Source organism: Oncorhynchus tshawytscha, linkage group LG32 (assembly GCF_018296145.1).
Source record: "Oncorhynchus tshawytscha isolate Ot180627B linkage group LG32, Otsh_v2.0, whole genome shotgun sequence".
NCBI lineage: Eukaryota > Metazoa > Chordata > Actinopteri > Salmoniformes > Salmonidae > Oncorhynchus > Oncorhynchus tshawytscha.
In genome coordinates this window covers 5603509-5623937 of record NC_056460.1, presented here as the reverse complement: position 1 = coordinate 5623937, position 20429 = coordinate 5603509, and the positions used below count along the sequence as shown (strand labels likewise).

The following is a 20429-nucleotide window of genomic DNA, read 5'->3' as shown; positions in this document are numbered from 1 at the left end:
GCCCCACGAGTTTGACGTTTGTGTAGCTAAGTTGAACTCGTGGAGCTGGGCATCTATTATGTCATTCACGTAGAAGCCTTCTTGATGTTTGCCTTGGATTAGGGAGTTCAAGTGAAATGTTCTGTGATTTTGTTAGTGCATAGTATCTACAGTAAAAAATATAGGATTGCATCATGTGACTAAATTAACAGTTTAACAGTGCGTGCCAACTCCGCAATGCTTGATTGGCCAGTAATTCCGCCTAGGATGATGGGATCTTGAATGTATCATGTTAGACACTCAGAGAGATGGAGTTTATCAAACTGACTATAAAATATACACAGAATGGCATGGTTCTATGGACATTGTTGAGGAACTATTATGGGTTCATTTAATAAAAGGGCATTTTTTTATGATAAATGTGCAGTAGTGAAAGATGTGGGTTGGGGTCAATTCCATTTAAATGTTGTAAACTGACATTCCAATTCCAATTTTCTGTTTACTTTCTGAATTGATGGAATTGAAATGGAATCGACCCCATTAACTGTGACTACTGTTAATTTTAATTGTGAAGAAATCCGTCTAGCCTCATTTCCATTCTGTTTCAAACCATAAATTAACAAACTTAATAGTTGCAGAACCCGGTCCTGCCGTGTTCTTTGACACTTGTCCTCTGTTTCCAGCGTTGCCTCAGCTCTGCATTCTGAAGCGCCAGACCGCTATGAACGTCTCACTTCAGTCTCCAGCTCTGTCGACTTCGATCAACGGGATAACGTGAGAAATCCCTTCCTCCCTCCGAATGTCTCCCCACCACTGAGGTTGTCTCCTACTAGTCACACGTGCAGCTCTTTAAACAACTCCATTGACTTTGCCTCCCATCCCTGTTAAATAATGCAGGACAAGCAAAGGACTGTAAAGCCGTTGGCTGCCAGCCTTGGATGTGGGTGGAGTCAGGTGGGAGAGGGTATAGTGTGGGTCCTGTCCACCAGACAGATTTCCACTTAGTGACTCCTGATGAAGACTACCCACCCCTTATAGATACAGTACATAGATGTTTTATAATAAGGGAGACTTATCTCCATCACTCTTGACTTCCAACTAATGCCACACAATATTAGATATGGTGATTCATATATGGTGATAGTTTGAATTAATATCCTTAAGGCGAAATGCCCCAGTGTGTGGAACAGACGTTTTCCTTTAGTCCAAACAACTTGTGACTACTACAGAAATATAAGCTAAACCGGTCAGTTATCCACATGCCAATGTCCCCCAAGAACATTCTATGCAACTCCATACCATATCCCTGAGTCATACGTAGCACTGTAATTACCCTAGTAGGTCAATTCAGGTCCATGTTATCTTTCTATCTCCTAGCCTTTTAATCCCAGTTGGTAGGCTAAGGCTCTTCCTCCTCTCTCCCTGTCTGTTCACTAAAACTCACATCACGATTGGGCTACCGCTATAGCCGTCCAGATCAGGTTGGCTTTACCCCAGACAGTCCCTTCTTTATTGCCCTCTCTGGTCATACATTACTTGGGCCCCAATGAAATAAATTGCAGATAATGTAACACCATAGTTTAATTCAGAATGTTTACACTGTGTTTTGAATTTAGGTTTCACATTCAATGTCAAATGACCATGAGAATAGCATGTTGCTATGTTGGATTTAAACACCTCTGATACAGCATAAACCAGCTTTGTGTTTTTTATTTATCTGCAATTGATTGAATTGGGGCCTAAAAACAAAAACATTTTATAACGCATCACACTGTCAAATCATTTGATTGTGTGGAATTTCATTTTTAAATCTTCATGTGTTGAAAATGTGACTGGTGACGAATGTTTTCAACTGCATATTTTTCAAATGTCTGATTTTTCATTTTGCATGTCTACACTGCAGGGCTTCTGTTCCTGGTTAACTGCCATCTTCAGAATAAAGTAAGTGGGTCTGTTATCAACGTTCTATGTAAATACTTGATTGGGAAAAAGCCAGAGATGATGCACGTCAATGTTGCCACAAAATGTGCAACCAAATTAATAGTTCTGCTACTGTGCTAAAGGCCACCTCTGATAGGGCGATTAGTTATTTATCACTATTTGTTCCTATTTCAAAACATTCTTGCCTAGCAAAAGTATTGGATCCCTGATGAATTCTCAGCTACACTCTTTCTTATCTATGAAATGTATCCAGATTGTTCATCAGTCTGGTTTTAGACCAGGACATGGCACTATCTCTGCTGCATCTCATGTAGTAAATTGTATGGATAAGAGACATTGTGCTGCTGCCTTTCTAGACCTTTCCAAAGCATTTTACACTGTTGATCATTCCCTGCTGATTCAGAGGCTAACTTCAATTGGCTTAGGTCATGCCACTTGCAATTGGTTTAAATAACACATCCAGCCAAAACCACTCATTCCTTTAATTTACAGTGTTAAATAACACTATGTTAGAACAAAATATTTTTGTGAACAAATGTTTCATTTTGGCGTTATCTGTAAGGTTGGTAGCAGCATGGACCGTTCTTGTGGAAATCTGTTGCAGCTCAAGTCGACTCTATGGTTGGCTGGCGGGCTAGGTAGCTAGCTAGCAAACATAGCTACACACAATGAAACCAAAGACGATATCGGCATGTAAAGTAGCTAGTTCACTGTAAAATCGCCTAAACAAATTGCACTATCAATTTAGGAGTCTACAATCTCACCATGTTCAACCTGCAGATCAATGTAGAACAGAGTGGGGGTTGACATTCGCAACGGCTGATATACACTGCTCAAAAAAATAAAGTGAACACTAAAATAACACATCCTAGATCTGAATGAATGAAATATTCTTATTAAATACTTTTTTTTTTTTACATAGTTGAATGTGCTGACAACAAAATCACGCAAAAATGATCAATGGAAATCAAATTTATCAACCCATGGAGGTCTGGATTTGGAGTCACACTCAAAATTAAAGTGGAAAACCACACTACAGGCTGATCCAACTTTGATGTAATGTCCTTTGATTTGTTAGAGTTGCGTCAATCGAATCTGGCATCAGGATAGAAGGTGACACGGAGTCACTGAGAATCTTCTATGTTTTTTATTATTAGTCAAGCAATAAATGGTAAATGCAATTTTCGTATATACGGGTTCACTGTAACACCACGCAGGGCAGAACAGAGAACTGACTAGTTCCTGACAAAGTTCTTCTAATATACTCTGACAGAAGTAGTTCCCGCTTCTGAGCTGGCCTATCAGAGTAGAGGCTGAGCGTGGTTTAGACTCACTCAGCCTATCGTTGGCGCACAGGCTGGTCCCAGCCCCCAGGCACTCCCGTTGGCAGGTGTAGTTGTTGCTGGGCAGAATATATTATGAGCCCACACCTCTTTCCCATTATTGCCAAGTTTGAGTTCTAACAAAAGACAGTCTGTTGTTTGCTACACTATGTTCTGTATGTGTCCACAACAACTTGTGATAACTGCCCACACCCAAGGTTAGCCACAGCCTTCAGCTAGTCACACAATATGTTGCACACTTTTATTATAGCTTCAGCTTAAACAAAATCTGAATAGCAAGCAAAACATATTATCAACCCTCACAATAAGTTGGGTGAACTTTGTCCCAATCCTCCTGACAGAGCTTGTGTAACTGAGTCACGTTTGTAGGCCTCCCTGCTCGCACACGCTTTTTCAGTTCTGCCCACAAATTTCCTATGGGATTGAGGTCAGGGCTTTGTGATGGCCACTCCAATACCTTGACTTTGTTGTCCTTAAGCCATTTTTCCACAACTTTGGAAGTATGCTTGGGGTCATTGTCCATTTGGAAGACCCATTTGTGACCAAGCTTTAACTTCCTGACTGTCTTGAGATGTTGCTTCAATAGATTCACATTTTCTTTCCTCATGACGTAATCTATTTTGTGATGTGCACCAGTCCCTCCTGCAGCAAAGCACCCCCACAACATGATGCTGCCACCCCCGTGCTTCACGGTTGGGATGGTGTTCTTTGGCTTGCAAGCCCCCCCCCCTTTTTCCTCCAAACATAACGATGGACATTATGGCCAAACAGTTCTATTTTTGTTTCATCAGACCAGAGGGCATTTCTCCAAAGAGTACAATCTTTGTCCCCATGTGCAGTTGCAAACTGTAGTCGGGCTATTTTATGGCGGTTTTGGAGCAGTGGCTTCTTCCTTGCTGACCGGCCTTTCAGGTTATGTCGATATTGGACTCGTTTTATTGTGGATATAGATATTTTGTACCGGTTTCTTCCAGCGTCTTCACAAGGTCCTGTGCTGTTGTTCTGGGATTGATTTGCACTTTTCGCACCAAAGTATCTTCATCTCTAGGAAACAGAACGCATTTCCTTCCTGAGCGGTATGACGGCTGCGTGTTCCCATGGTGTTTATACTTGCATACTATTGTTTGTACAGATTAACGTGGTACCTTCATGCATTTGGAAATTGCTCTACAATTTTTTTTTTTTAGTTCTTGGCTGATTTCTTTTGATTTTTGTCAAGCAAAGAGGCAGTGAGTTTGAAGGTAGGCCTTGAAATACTTCCACAGGTACACCTCCAATTGACTCAAATGATGTCAATTAGCCTATCAGAATCTTCTAAAGCCATGACATCATTTTCTGGAATTTTCCAAGCTGTTGAAAGGCACAGTCAACTTAGTGATTGTGAACTTCTGACCCACTGAAATTGTGATACAGTGAATTATAAGTGATGTAATCTATCTGTAAACAATTGTTGGACAAATTACTTGCCGTGCAGAAAGTAGATGTCCTAACGGACCTGCCAAAACTAGTTTGTTAACAAGAAAGTTGTGGAGTGGTTGAAAAATGGGTTTTAATGACTCCAACCTAAGTGTATGTAAACTTCCGACTTCAACTGTACACATAAAACTCAGGAAATCGATAGAACAGAAATGCACAGAAACAATATAACATTCAAAATATATGAACCTTTCCTTTAAAAACTATGTGTATCTATTGATGGGCCTATTATTGGTGCAGTACTTTTTACTATCTACATGAACAATATTGGTTTGTCTGTGAATAACTGTAAACTGCAAACCTGTAAACCTACAGACTGCTTTCATTGTCTTATAAAAAACATAAATTCACCTGACATTTGTATTAAATAGGGGAAAAACAAAGTATATGTTGTTTTCTAGAGCGCTCAACAATGACTCCTTGGATGGTGCCCAAATATTTGGATAACTAAGAAGTTGAGAATAAAACTGCATTATATAAATAGTTCATGCCTCTTGCTTAATTGTAGAAAGCAGATCTTTCCGTCAACGTTCCTACCAGTCCTAGACTATGGCGACATCTTCTACATTGTTGCAGCTGCCACTTCATTAATTATAGCCATTAGATGCAGTACACTTTGTTTTATCACAGGCAACCGGTTTTGCACTCATCACTGCATTCCCTATCAGAAAATAGGCTGTCCCTCTTTGATGTTGCGTAGGTCAAAACATTGCATTCTGTTTGTTTATAAAGCCCTTTTGCTAAAAACACCCATATTACCTAACATTGTAACTAACCTATTGAAGTATGAGAGAGCCATCCCTGCGACAGTATATGGTAACTCTTGACAATTCTTCTGTCACTACAGATTTAGGTGAAACTGCTTTTAGTGTGTTCTTAGTGATGTGCAAAGAATTTTCAGAAAGCCCTACAGTTGTACGCATTGGTCCCATTCATACAATTCAGATTGTTGGTAGACCTCTTCACTGGGGAATGTGTATTTTTTTTATGATTGTGTTTTTCTTTGTTTCCTCTAGTCCTTCCTTGATTGTGTAATTACTTGGTCTCGTCATGTAGTGCTCCCTTGAAAAAGATACCTTTGTTATCAATGGGACTCCCCTGCCTAAATAAAGGTTAAATAAAATTAAAATCAAATACTGTAATCTAACAGTTTTATACATTCCCAACAAACAAGAAATGCTCATACACACATTTAAGAGTGTAAATGGCCTTTGTTTAAACAGCCTCTTGAGAAAAAAAAAAGAGGTGTGTTTTTTTAGGTGTGTCCCGTTTTGTAAGTATCAATGTGCAACCGGCAATTTGGAAGGGCTGGTTTGTTAAACCACGAGGGCTGTTTGAATTTCAAATTATAATGGTCTTTAACAATGCAAGTGTTAATGAATTTACCTGGTCACAGACCTGGGCAGAAATAGGTGTATTTTTTTGTTTATTTTAAATGCCAACTTTTCCAATACTCTAGGTAGTTGAATATAGAGTTTTTTTTTTTTAATTGAGTTTTCAAAGGCAATTATTTCCTTTGTTATTCATATACGGGTCACAGAAAAGCAAATTAGGTTTGAAAGTATTTTGCATATCTTTCAGAAAATCAAAAAATATTGGAAGTGCCTTCCAAGTATTCACATCCCTTTTTCCAGATGTCGTATTGCAAAGTGGGATTAAGATGGATTTAATTGTCATTTTTTGGTCAACGATCTACACCAAATATTCAAGTCAAATTGGAAGTGGAAGAGAAATTCTAAAAATAAAAAAATTAAAATAAACACTAATCTATCTTGATTAGATAGGTTTTCAACCCCCTGAGTCGATACATGTTAGAATCACTTGCTCATAAATACTCAGTTGTGGGCTGTGAGTATTTCTGGGTACGTCTCAGCGCTTTCCACGCCTGAAGTGTGCAACATTTAACCATTATTCTTTTCAAAATTCTTCAAGCTCTGTTAAACTGGTTGTTGATCATTGCTAGACAACCATTTTTTTGGTCTTGCTGTAGATTGTCAAGCAAGAGTCAACTGTAACATTCACAGTCGTCTTGGTAAGCAATTCCAGTGTAGTTTTGGCAGTGTCTCCCAGTGTCTGTTTGAAAGCAGACTGAACCAGGTTTTCCTCTAGAATTTTGTCTGTGCTTAGCTCCATTCAGTAAAATAAATGTATCCTGAAAAACTCCCCAGTCCATTACGATTACAAGCAAACACATAACATGATGCAGTCATCACTATCCTTGTAAATATAGACAGTGGTACTCAGTAATGTTGTATTGAATTTACCCAAAACATAACATATTCAGGACAAAGAGTTAATTGCTTTGCCAATTTCTTTTGCAGTATTACTTTAGTGGCTTGTTGCAAACAGGATGCATGTTTTGCAATATTTGTATTCTGTACAGCCTTTTCACTCAGTCAATTAGGTTAGTATTGTGGAGTATCTGCAATCACAGCCATTCAATTGAATCAATTTTAAATTTAGTCTGTAACAAAAAAAAAGTGGTAAAAATTGAGGGAGCTGGATACTTTCTGAAGGCACTGAATGCAAGTAATTTGAAATCACCAACGTGTTTATTTGATGGCTGCCAAATATTTGAAGAACCAAAAACTACAACAGCTAGTTGAATTAGTATGCTAAATATATACTGAACAAAAATATAAACAACATATAACGTATTGGTTTCATGAGCTGAATTAAAACACCCAAGAAATGTTCCATTAAGCACAAAATACTTATTTCTCACATTGTGAGTTTATTTCAATTGACGGATTTCCTTATGAACTGCAACTCTGTAAAATCTTTGAAGTTGTTGCATGTTGTGTTTATTTTTGTTCAGTGTATGATCATTAGCACATGGTTTGGAGGGCTCTTATACATGAATTTTAATATATATCCTAGAAATAAATACGTGGGGGACAGAGAATCATCTCAATATTAGAGTAGACCACTTTTGCCATTTCTAAATGTCTAACACATGTATTTTCATAATAAGGTAATATAATAACACATCAAGTTCTTATACATGTGTAGTCAAATAATAATAATTTCAAATAATAATAATAATTAATAATTTCAAATAATTTGCATAATAGTAATAGTTATAAATACTCAACTCATTGCTATGAAATTATCAAAACGTTATTTAACAACATGCTAATAAAATGTTGCGCCAAAAGTAATTTGTTTTATTACACAGGCATAAGAACAGTTCAATGTTAACTAAATATGACTATTAAATGTCAAAAGGGAAAAACGGAATTAACTACAGCCAAGGTAGGTTGAAAATCATGTTAGTTTGTATTCTGTGTAAACTGTCCCTTCTAAAGATGTTATAGTGTGTGTTTGAAACGAGCACTTACCCTCCAGATGAAAAAATATGTTAAATTGTTTTTTCTAAGCATCCAACTTGATGTTTGCAAATGGCTTTGAATGTCTCTGCAGTATTTTCAGCTATCATAAAATCAATTGCAGCTTTCAGTTGATCTGCTGTCGGATAGATTGGAATAGTATAGGAAATGGTTTGTGCTCTATTAATTATATTTCTATCTGCAGTTCCAGATACAGCCATGCCATTTATTGTAGTCACCTCCAAGCAAACTATTTGTTCCTTCTAAAAAATTGTTACTTTGCACAAAGCATACTAGTTATCCCAGGTCTGCACTTGACTAGGTCTCATGCTGGGCTTGTTGTGGTTAGAATGTAAAAAATGTTACCCCCTACCCCTTTCACCAAAAATAAGGTCAAAAAGTTTAAAAATAACTTTCTTGTCTCTGAAAATGGGGCTCAGATTCTATTCCAAAAGTGAACCCACTTCTCCTGCCCTCACCCCACCTAGGGACGAGGAGATCCGGGAGAAGTGTGGTGAGGATGCTGTGCACTATCTTTCCTTCCAGCGCCACATCATCGGCCAGCTTGTGGTTGTTGGGGTTCTGTCTGTGGGCATCGTCCTGCCGGTCAACTTTTCTGGAGACCTTTTGGGTGAGTGTGCTAGATTTCTATTAATGATATGTACCTCTTGTTTACCTTATAAATCCCTTATTAATGAGATCAACTTAAGCTAAAGACACACTACATTGTTTTTGTTGTCAAATTTGCCCCAAACATAGCACTTTGTATTCAGGACAAAGTTATAAAACAATGTTTTACTTTTACCCCTTTTTATCCCTAATTTCGTGATATCCAATTGGTAGTTAGTCTTGTCTCATCGCTGCAACTCCCCTATGGACTCAGGAGAGGCAAAGGTCGAGAAGCATGCATCCTCCGAAACAAGACCCTACAAAGCCGCCCTGCTTCTTGACACACTGCTCGCTTAACATGAAAGCCAGCTGTACCAATGTGTCGTTGGAAACACAGTCTAGCTGATAACCGAAGTCAGCTTGCAGGCGCCCGGCCGGCCACAAGGAGTCGCTAGAGACAAGATGAGACAAGGAATTCCCGGCTGGCAAAACCAGAATGACGCTGGGCCATTTGTGCGCCGCCTCATGGGTCTCCCGGTCACGGGATCGAACCCGAGGCTGTAGTGACACCTCGGCACTGAGAAAGTTCATTTCTTTGCCACATTTTTTTGCTGTTTTACTTTAGTGCCTTATTGCAAACAAGATGCATATTTTGGAATATTTTTATTCTGTACAGGCTTCCTTGTCATCACTACCGAGTTCCAAACTGCCTCTGGAAGCAACGTCAGCACAATAACTGTTTATTGGGAGTTTCATGAAATGGGTTTCAATGGCCGAGCTGCCGCACACAAGCCTAAGATCACCATGCGCAATGCCAAGCGTCGGCTGGAGTGGCGTAAAGCTCGCCGCCACTGGACTCTGGAGCTGTGGAAATGCTTTCTCTGGAGTGATGACTCACGCTTCACCTTCTGGCAGTCCGATGGACTAATCTGGGTTTGGCGGATGCCAGGAGAACGCTACCTGTCCCAATTCCTGGTGGTAACTGTAAAGTTTGGTGGAGGAGGAATAATGGTCTGGGGCGGTTTTTCATTGTTCAGTTTGGGGAAGGCCCTGTCCTGTTTCAGCATGACAATGCCCCTGTGCACAAAGCAAGGCCTATACAGAAATGTTGTCAAAATCAGTGTGGAAGAACTTGACAGGTCTGCATAGAACCCTGACCTCAATCCCATCAAATACCTTTGGGATGAATTGGAATGCCGACTGCGAGCCAGGCGTAATTGTTCAACATTAGTGGCTGAATGGAAGCAAGTACACGTAGCAGTGTTCCAACATCTAGCGGAAAGCCTTCCCAGAAGAGTGTAGGCTGTTATTGCAGCAAAGAGGGGACCAACTTCATGTTAATGCCCTTGATTTTGGAATGAGATTTTTGGTCACGTAGTGTATCTCGGCTCCTCGGTTTTATTCTTTGGCAGACTACTTTGTTTAGGTTGACTATCATAACTAAACTACAAGAAAGTCTTATTTAAATTGACAAACAGATAACTAACTACAGACAATATAAATACTTAAAGGAAATTTCACAACGAAATGTCTGTACACATTGTTCTCTTTTTGTCAGCAGAAAATAATGCATACAGCTTTGGGCGGACCACTATAGCAAACCTGAAGTCTGGGTTGGTACATATTTTATAACATGCTTTTATTTTGTTGGTTATTAAACCAATGGCATTATTTGAAAATAAAGAATGATTGGTAGTTACGGACAATCCCAGCAGGCAAAACTGGTTGCAATATTTTGTGACATCATGATCAGATGATTTTATGCTGATTGTAATGTTTTTAGACATATTTTAACCAACACATTTTTAAAACCTCTTCTGCATTTTTCTCAGGACTAACCTCTTGTGGCTCCACACTTCATTTGCATTCATATACCTGCTTCTGACTGTGTACAGCATGAGACGACACACTTCCAAGATGCATTACAAGGAGGACGACCTGGTAAAGTTGATTTATTTTATTTATTTATCCAGCTTAGTCAAAATCAGATGAATGCAATGTCCACTTAATCAGTGGGCCACTATAGGAACATTTGGAATGTAACTGTTCTGACGTACAGTAAATGTCAACATCTGGTTAACAGATTTGTTATTTGCAGCAGTCATAAATCAAGGCGTATGCTCTTTTCCAGGTGAAACGCACTTTATTTATCAACGGGATCTCCAAATATGCCGAAGAGGTCCACATAAAACAACACTTTGAGTAAGCATTTCTCTGGTTTCATTTCCTGTCAGGCATCAGCAAGGCATTGGCTTGCACCTGCATGTGTGGTAAATTCTACAGTATGGTCAGAATTGATTGACACCATTGATAAAGATGATCAATAATGACTGTGTAAAGTATATAATCCAAATACTGAGCTATATTGTATGCAAAAAAAAAGGGAAATTATATTTCATACTAATACAATTGTTCCGAGAAAGAGATTTTGTTTTACAAGCAATATTTTTTTTTTCTCAAAACAAAAAGGAAGGGGTCAAAATTTTTCACACCCCCAAAGACTTATAAATAAGGTAGTCCTCGGTCCTATATTCCTAGCATGCAGTGACTACATCAAGCTTGTGACCCTACAAATGCATTTGCAGTTCCTTTTGGTTGTGTTTCTGATTATGTTGTGCCCAATATAAATTAATGGTAAGTAATGTATTGTCATTTTGTAGTCAATTTTATTGTAAATAAGAACAGAATTTTTCTAAACACATTCAAAACATATGTTTCTAAACATTACCAGAAACAGGGGAGGTTAGCATGTCTTGGGGGTATGATCTCACTCATTATTCACGATTAATTCAGGATTATCTGTAACATGGTAGCTTAAGTGTTTAGAAAAATTGTATATTCTTATTTACAGTAAAAGTGACTCAAATGACACAGTACATTATTTTCCATTTAATTTATATTGGGCATAAAATAATCTTAAACACAAAAAAACAACTAAATGCGTCCAACAAGTTTGTAGAGTCACATGCTTGATGTAGTCATTTCATGCTTGGAATAAGGGACCAAATACTACACATTTTACTACTTTATTCAAAAGGATATGTATGGGTGTAAATAATTTTGACCCTTTTTTAGAGAAAAAAAAAATATTACAAGTTTAACTAAATGTATTTCTCTGAACAATTGTGTTGTTCGACAATATTTTTTTGTTTTTATATCAACAATGACAAGCCACGGGGGTCTCACAAATTACTGAGGATAATAGTGGATGATATTGACACTCCTATTTGCCATATCTTCAGTCTAAGCCTACTAGAAAGTGTGCCCCCAGGCCTGGAGGGAAGCAAAAGTAATTCCGCTGGCCAAGAATAGTAAAGCCCCCTTTACTGGCTCAAATAGCTGATCAATCAGCCTATTACCAACTCTTGATAAACATTTTGAAAAAATAGTTTAAGACCAGATACAGTGCTATTTTACTGTAAACAAATTAACAAGACTTTCCGCATGCTTATAGAGAAGGACATTCAACATGCACTGCACTTACACAAATGACTGATGATTGGCTGAGAGAAATTATGTTAAAGAGATTGTGGGAGCTGTTTTGTTAGACTTTAGTACGGCTTTTGACATTATTGATCATAGTCTGCTGATGGAAAAACACATGAGTTATGGCTTTACACCCCCTGCTATATCGTGGATAAGGAGTTAACTGTCTAACAGAACACAGTGTGTTAACTTAATGGAAGCCACTCAAACACAATCCAGGTAGAATCAGGAATTTCCCGAGGTTGGCTGTCTAGACCCCTTACTTTTTTTCAATCTTTACTAACGAAATGCCACTGGCTTTGAGTAAAGCCTTTTTAACAGCACTATCAACAAGGCAGGTCCTACAGGCTCTAGTTTTTTTGCACCGGGACCACTGTTCAGTTGTGTGGTCAGGTGAAACAGAGACTTCAGCGAAATACAATTGACTCAGAACAAGGCAGCACGGCTAGCCCTTAAATGTGCACAGAGAGCTAACATTAATGATATGCATGTACATCTCTCATGGCTCAAAGTGGAAGAGAGATTGACTTCATCACCACTTGTTTTTGTAAGAAGTGTTGACAAGCTGAATGCACTGAGGTGTATGTTTTTAAACTACTAGCACACAGTCTGCACCCATGCATACCCTGCAAGACATGCCACCAAAGGTCTCTTCACAATCCCCAAGTCAAGAACAGACTATGGGAGGCGCACAGTACTACATAGAGCCATGGCTACATGGAACTCTATTCCACATCAGGTAACTGATGCAAGCAGTAGAATATTATTTTTAAAAAAAATGATAAATACACCTTATGGAACAGCGGGGACTGTGAAGGCACACACACACAGGCACATAAGACACACACTCTACACACGTACACATGGATGTTGTATTGTAAATATGTGATAGTGGCCTGAGGGAACACACTTAATGTATTGGGTAAAGTGTTACGAAATGTAATGTCATGTAATATTTGAAATGGTATAAAATGGCATTAATGTTGCTGGACCCCAGGAAGAGTAGCTGGTGCCTTGGCAGCAGCTAATGGGGATCCTTAATACATACCAATCCCAATTTTTTTTTAGCATAATATAAAGCTCAGTCTTTGAATTTTATACAGTCATTATTGCTCATCTTAATCAAGGGTGTCAATCATTTCCGACCCCACTGTATGTGCCAAAGAAAGTATTCATACCCCTTGACTTATTCCATATTTCTTTGCTATAGTATGAACTCAAAATGGATTAAAATATAACATCTCACCCAACCACACACAATACCCCATAATGACAAAGTGAGAACATGTTTTTAGAAAGATTTGCAAATGTATTGAAAATGAAATACAGAAATATCTCATTAACGTAAGTATTCACACCCCTTTGCTATGACACTCCAAATTGAGCTCAGATTCATCCAATTTCCTTTGGTCATCCTTGAGCTGTTACTACAACCTGATTTTGAAGTATTCAGTTGTTTTGGACATAATTTAGAAAGAAACACAAGTTGACAATTCTTGTCAGAGTAGAAATCATAACATGAAGTCCAAGTCTGTAGATATCTGAAATTGAACTGTGATGAGGCGTACAGTATTTGAAATCAAATTCTATTTGTCACATGCACCGAATACAACAGGTGTAGTAGACCTTACAGTGAAATGTTTACTTACAAGCCGGTAAAAGTCACAAATAATTAAACAGCAGCAGTAAAATAACAAGGGAGGCTATATATAGGGGATACTGGTACAGCGTCAATGTGTGGGGGCACTGGTTAGTCGAGGTAATTGAGTTAATAATGTACATGTAGGTAGAGTTAAAGTGACTATGCATAGATTATAAACAGAATAGCAGCAGCGTAAAAGAGCGGTCTGGGTTGCCCTTTGATTAGCTTTTCAGGCTAGCCCTTTGATTAGCTTTTCAGGCTAGCCCTTTGATTAGCTGTTCAGGATAGCCCTTTGATTAGCTGTTCAGGCTAGCCCTTTGATTAGCTGTTCAGGCTAGCCCTTTGATTAGCTGTTCAGGCTAGCCCTTTGATTAGCTGTTCAGGCTAGCCCTTTGATTAGCTGTTCAGGCTAGCCCTTTGATTAGCTGTTCAGGCTAGCCCTTTGATTAGCTGTTCAGGCTAGCCCTTTGATTAGCTGTTCAGGAGTATTATGGCTAGTTGGTAGAAGCTGTTAAGAAGCCTTTTGGATCTCGACTTGGCACTCCGGTACCGCTGGGGAAGATGTCGTGGAAATTCAACATTAAGGACTCAGTCAAAGTTAATGATCAGATTTATTATCATGGTCGGAGAGGTTACAACAAACTTAATACTCAAAGTACAAGTCTGTCAGAAGCTGTGAAGGGATGCTCTTCCTTCAGCACTCTTTATGCTCGTGCACAAACTAGGCGTCTCTGCTCTCGGGGTGCAATAGGCTGACCATGACCTTTCACACGCAGTTTCTAGGCGTTAGGATGGGAACACATTGTTACTTTGGCCCAACACAATAACAAGAAATAACAAGAAACAATATGCTACATGTAGTCACGCATTTGCAGACACACAGAGGACACAAAACATTTCCACTACAAAGGATATAAAACCATTTCTAGAGGTATTGAAAGTTTCCAAGAGTACGGTGGTCTCCATCATTGGGAAATTGAAAAAATGTGTAACTACCCAGCTGGCTGTCCATACGCATAAGGCAAAAGATTATGTGGTCTGATGAGACCAAAATTGAACTCTTTGGCCTGAATGCAAAGCACTATATCTGGAGAAAATCAGGCACAGCTCATCACCTGTCTAACACCATCCTACTGTGACGCATGGTGGTGGCAGCATGCTTTGGGGATGCTTTTCAGTGGCAGGTACTGTGAGCCTGGTAAGGATAGAGGGAACAATGAATGTATCCAAATGCAGGCAAATCCTTTATGAGAACCTGCTTCACAGTGCAAAAGACCTTAAACCAGTGTAAAGATGTACTTTCCAACTGGACAATGACCCCAAGCATACAGCCAAAGCAATGCTGGAATGGCTTTCGAAGAAAAATGTGAACGTCCTTGAGTGGCCCAGGCAAAGCCCAGACTTGAATACTATTGAACATCTGTGGAAATACTTTAAGATTACTGTTCAATGCTGCTCCCCATATAATTTAACAGCACTTGAGAGAATCTGCAAGGAAGAATGGGAGAAAATCCCCAAATCCAGATGTGCAAAGCTGATACAAGATGACTCAAAGCTGTAATTTTGGCCAAAGGTGTGAATACCTATGGAAATGAGATATTGCTGCATTTATTTTTCAATACATTAGCAAACATTTCTAAAAACATGTTTTCACTTTGTCGTTGGGTTGTTGTGTGTAGGTAGATGGGTGATCGTAAAAAATAAATAAAAAAAAACATTTAATCCATTTTGAATTCAGGCTGTCCATTTTGAATACTTTCTGAGGGCGCAGTATGTGGGAAGTAGGTGAATATCAGTGGTGTAAAGTACTTAAGTGAAAATACTTTAAAGTACCAAGTAAGTTGTTTTTGGGGGTATATGTACTTTACTATTTATATGTTTTACTACTTTTACTCCATTACATTCATAAAGAAAATAATTTACTTTTCACTCTATACATTTTCCCTGACACCCAAAAGTACTTGTTACAATTTCAATGCTTCGCAAAGACAGTTCATTGGTTCTCACTTCTAATATCCTTATTCATGTCACTGAAGGAGAGAGGGGAATGTAGAAAGTTTACATTCTGTCAGAATATGTTATTATTAGACATCAGGGATCCTATGGAAAGGAGAAGGGCCACACCAGTCTGGTACAAGTCAACAGGACAGCCGTGAGTTGGAGGAGTGAGGAATTTGGGCTGAGGTCAGGTCTGATGAAGTGAGGAAGAACAGATCACTAACGTTTTGTCTAGCAACAGAGGTGTATTGGCTGTTCAGATGTGTAAGAAGGACATTCGGCATAGGAGGAATAGTTCAATTGCTTGTGTGAATGTCTTTGTCTGTTCAGCTGTCTGACCCATTGGGTGAATAAACTTGGTTTGAGATTTTCCTAGTTGTTTGTCAGGTTGTACCCAGGTTGTTATTTAGAACGTAACACAGGAAAGTTGTATAATTCACACACTTATCAAGTGAACATCCCTGGTCATCTAAATAACAGGGTATGCCTTTGATCTGCCAGATTCACTAAACGCACATGCTTCATTTGTAAATGATGTCTGAGTGTTGGCGTGTTCCCCTGGCTATCTGTAAATTTAAAAAACAAAGTCGTGCCATCTGGTTTGCTTAATATAAAAAATGTCACTGCATTTTAAGATCACTGACTTTATCAACTCATTATAGTATGGTAATTGTTCTGTTTTTGTTTTCTCTCCATTTGTCACACAGACAAGCCTATGAGAACTGCACTGTTCTGGATGCTCGAATCTGCTACAACGTAGCCAAACTCATGTCCCTGAATGCTGAGAGGTGAGACCTTTACCTGCTGTTGTGTTCATTCTCACTGCTTCATCACAATTTCAGCCCCGAACATATCCAACCCTCACTACATAAAATGGCTTTGCTTGACAAAATTGTACAGATGAAGGATTATAGGGCAGCCCAGCCCCTGAAGTGACTACACTGTATGCAAAGAATTTATTTTGTCTTAAGAATTTAGCCTTCTCTGTGTTGCTCTCCACATCCCCCATTCTGTCACACCTCTGTAAAGCAGAGGTTCTGTTGTCTTTATATCCTGCGGGTCTGATATGATTGGAAGTTAACTCAACAGTAATGCCATTGGTCAACAACTCAGATTTTTGAATCGAAACAAGTCAGATTCTTATAAAAAAGCTCCTAGATTCATTGTCTCTTTCTCTTTGTTCTTGACCTGCGTTGGTGAAATATACAGTCTTTCTACCTCTCTCTCCCCCAAGAGCTATGGCACAAGCCATGACTTCTCTCTTGTTCCCGGCCTGATCATACCTACAATAAGGCTTTGTAGCTTAAGCTTGTGCCTTGCACAAGTTTTTCATTTATTTTACAATAATATTACAGTTTTTTGCCTTTGAAAGACAACTTTCTTGATAGCCTATTACTGTAAGTTAACTATAGTTTCTTGCATTTTGCTAAATAATCTTTATGGAGTCAAACATTTTTAGTAGGATAATTACATAGTCTTGTCACGTGAGGTATATTCTATAGACTATATTATAAAAATTACTTCCCATTTAATTAGATCACTCTTTTGTTGCTTTGATTTTCCTGCGCTGCAATGCAGATGAGTGATTTAACATATTTTCACTGAAACCCGCGCTAACACATATTATCAGTATTCCACTTCATGTAGCCTCATTTAGACCCGCGATCAAGCTACATGATGGACTAAACGTACAAATCCTGTTTCTTCAGGATTATTTTCCTCCGACAATACAGGTCTAATTAAGATCCTACATCTGTAGTTATTGTGGAAGAACTCCAGGTGGAATTTATTCCTGCCTTTTTTGAAGGGATAAAAAGGGCTCAAAAGCAAAAACATTGTTGGAGATATACATTTAATTCATTACCTCCTCACTCTCAACAAATGGGCCAAGGTAAGTGTAATGTTCATAAAATAGTGTTTGAATTGTATATGGAGACACAGGGTTGAGGAGTAACTACACGGGGAGTAACTAATCCTTAACTCTTACTTTAACCATTCAGAGTTGATGCCTGTGGTGTAAACATACTTTAAAGTACTACTTAAGTAGTTTTTTTGGTATCTGTATTTTACTTTATTATTTATATTTTTGACAGCTTTTACTTCACTCCATTCCTAAAGCAAAGAATGTACTTTTTACACCATACATTTTCCTTGACACCCAAAAGTACTCGCTACATTTTGAATGCTTAACAAGACAGGAAAATAGTCCAATTTACACACTTATCAAGAGAACATCCCTGCTCATCCCTATTGCCTCTGATCTGGCAGACTCACTAAATACAAATGCTTTATTTATAAATTAAGTCTGAAGGTGTGCCCCTGGCCTATCCGTAAATAACGAAGACAATCACGCCTTCTGGTTTGCCTAATATAAGGATTTTGAAGTGATTTATACTTTTACTTGTGATATTTAAGTATATTTAAAATCAAATACTTTTCGACTTTTACTCAAGCAGTATTTTACTGTGTGACTTTTTAGTAAAGATACCTTAACAGAAAATGACTCAAGTATGACAATTGGGTACTTTTTCCATCACTGGTTAATGCCTAACCTTAAGAATGTGGATTTAATGCCTAAACTTAGATTACTTTACTGAGTTTGGGTAATCCATAAATACCATTTACTGATTAGAATTTTGGATAGGTAACTGTAACAGATTACATTTAGAAAGTAACTGTTACATGTTTACATTTAAATGCAGAAACGATGATTGAGAAAAAATACATTAACTCCTTTGTTTTCTCAATGACATTTCAATTCAGCATTGGAAAAAGTTTGTTCCAGGTGAGCGAGTCTGACCACAAATCCGAGACCACTATGACGACACACCAAATGTGTTTGATGGTTTATTTTTGTCTTCTAATGCCTCTTCAAGGAATAATCCACGCAAACTATATTTGGGTATTTTTTAAATTTAGTTTAGTTAATACAGTGATGTGGCAAGTTACACTTTGCTTCTTGAAAATCCTATATCTTGTACAGGTAGTTCACCTGTGATACAAGTCAGTATTCAACATTCATCCATCCATCCATGTCGGAACCAGCAACTAGGGGCAACAGTGAGCTCTGTTACCATCAAGTAGGCTTTGGTTTTGCTAGGGTGTTATGAACGGAGATGGTGGATGGGTGTCTGCCTCTGGTTCCAAAGGTTGCATGTTTGAATCCACCGATATAATTTGTTATTTTTTTTCTAAGCCTACAGTGCCTTGCGAAAGTATTCGGCCCCCTTGAACTTTACGACCTTTTGCCACATTTCAGGCTTCAAACATAAAGATATAAAACTGTATTTTTTTTGTGAAGAATCAACAACAAGTGGGACACAATCATGAAGTGGAACGACATTTATTGGATATTTCAAACTTTTTTAACAAATCAAAAACTGAAAAATTGGGCGTGCAAAATTATTCAGCCCCCTTAAGTTAATACTTTGTAGTGCCACCTTTTGCTGCGATTACAGCTGTAAGTCGCTTGGGGTATGTCTCTATCAGTTTTGCACATCGAGAGACTGAAATTTTTCCCATTCCTCCTTGCAAAACAGCTCGAGCTCAGTGAGGTTGGATGGAGAGCATTTGTGAACAGCAGTTTTCAGTTCTTTCCACAGATTCTCGATTGGATTCAGGTCTGGACTTTGACTTGGCCATTCTAACACCTGGATATGTTTATTTTTGAACCATTCCATTGTAGATTTTGCTTTATGTTTTGGATCATTGTCTTGTTGGAAGACAAATCTCCGTCCCAGTCTCAGGTCTTATGCAGACTCCATCAGGTTTTCTTCCAGAATGGTCCTGTATTTGGCTCCATCCATCTTCCCATCAATTTTAACCATCTTCCCTGTCCCTGCTGAAGAAAAGCAGGCCCAAACCATGATGCTGCCACCACCATGTTTGACAGTGGGGATGGTGTGTTCAGGGTGATGAGCTGTGTTGCTTTTACGCCAAACATAACATTTGCATTGATGCCAAAAAGTTCAATTTTGGTTTCATCTGACCAGAGCACCTTCTTCCACATGTTTGGTGTGTCTCCCAGGTGGCTTGTGGCAAACTTTAAACGACACTTTTCATGGATATCTTTAAGAAATGGCTTTCTTCTTGCCACTCTTCCATAAAGGCCAGATTTGTGCAATATACGACTGATTGTTGTCCTATGGACAGAGTCTCCCACCTCAGCTTGTAGATCTCTGCAGTTCATCCAGAGTGATCATGGGCCTCTTGGCTGCATCTCTGATCAGTCTTCTCCTTGTATGAGCTGAAAGTTTAGAGGGACGGCCAGGTCTTGGTAGATTTGCAGTGGTCTGATACTCCTTCCATTTCAATATTATCGCGTGCACAGTGCTCCTTGGGATGTTTAAAGCTTGGGAAATCTTTTTGTATCCAAATCCGGCTTTAAACTTCTTCACAACAGTATCTCGGACCTGCCTGGTGTGTTCCTTGTTCTTCATGATGCTCTCTGCGCTTTTAACGGACCTCTGAGACTATCACAGTGCAGGTGCATTTATACGGAGACTTGATTACACACAGGTGGATTGTATTTATCATCATTAGTCATTTAGGTCAACATTGGATCATTCAGAGATCCTCACTGAACTTCTGGAGAGAGTTTGCTGCACTGAAAGTAAAGGGGCTGAA

General features: G+C 38.7%; 1 protein-coding gene across 3 annotated transcripts in view; it reads left to right on the top strand.

Annotated features, from left to right (window-relative positions):
* LOC112230407 (CSC1-like protein 2) overlaps positions 1–20429 on the top strand; it is a 98097-nt gene that overhangs the window by 25376 nt on the left and 52292 nt on the right. For all 3 annotated transcript variants that reach the window (XM_024396698.2, XM_042310700.1, XM_024396696.2), the window contains 7 exons: positions 663–753; positions 1883–1920; positions 8557–8699; positions 10239–10290; positions 10510–10618; positions 10809–10879; positions 16511–16591. In XM_024396698.2, the coding sequence (XP_024252466.1) occupies positions 663–753; positions 1883–1920; positions 8557–8699; positions 10239–10290; positions 10510–10618; positions 10809–10879; positions 16511–16591 (585 nt within the window). The remainder of the gene's footprint in view (positions 1–662; positions 754–1882; positions 1921–8556; positions 8700–10238; positions 10291–10509; positions 10619–10808; positions 10880–16510; positions 16592–20429) is intronic.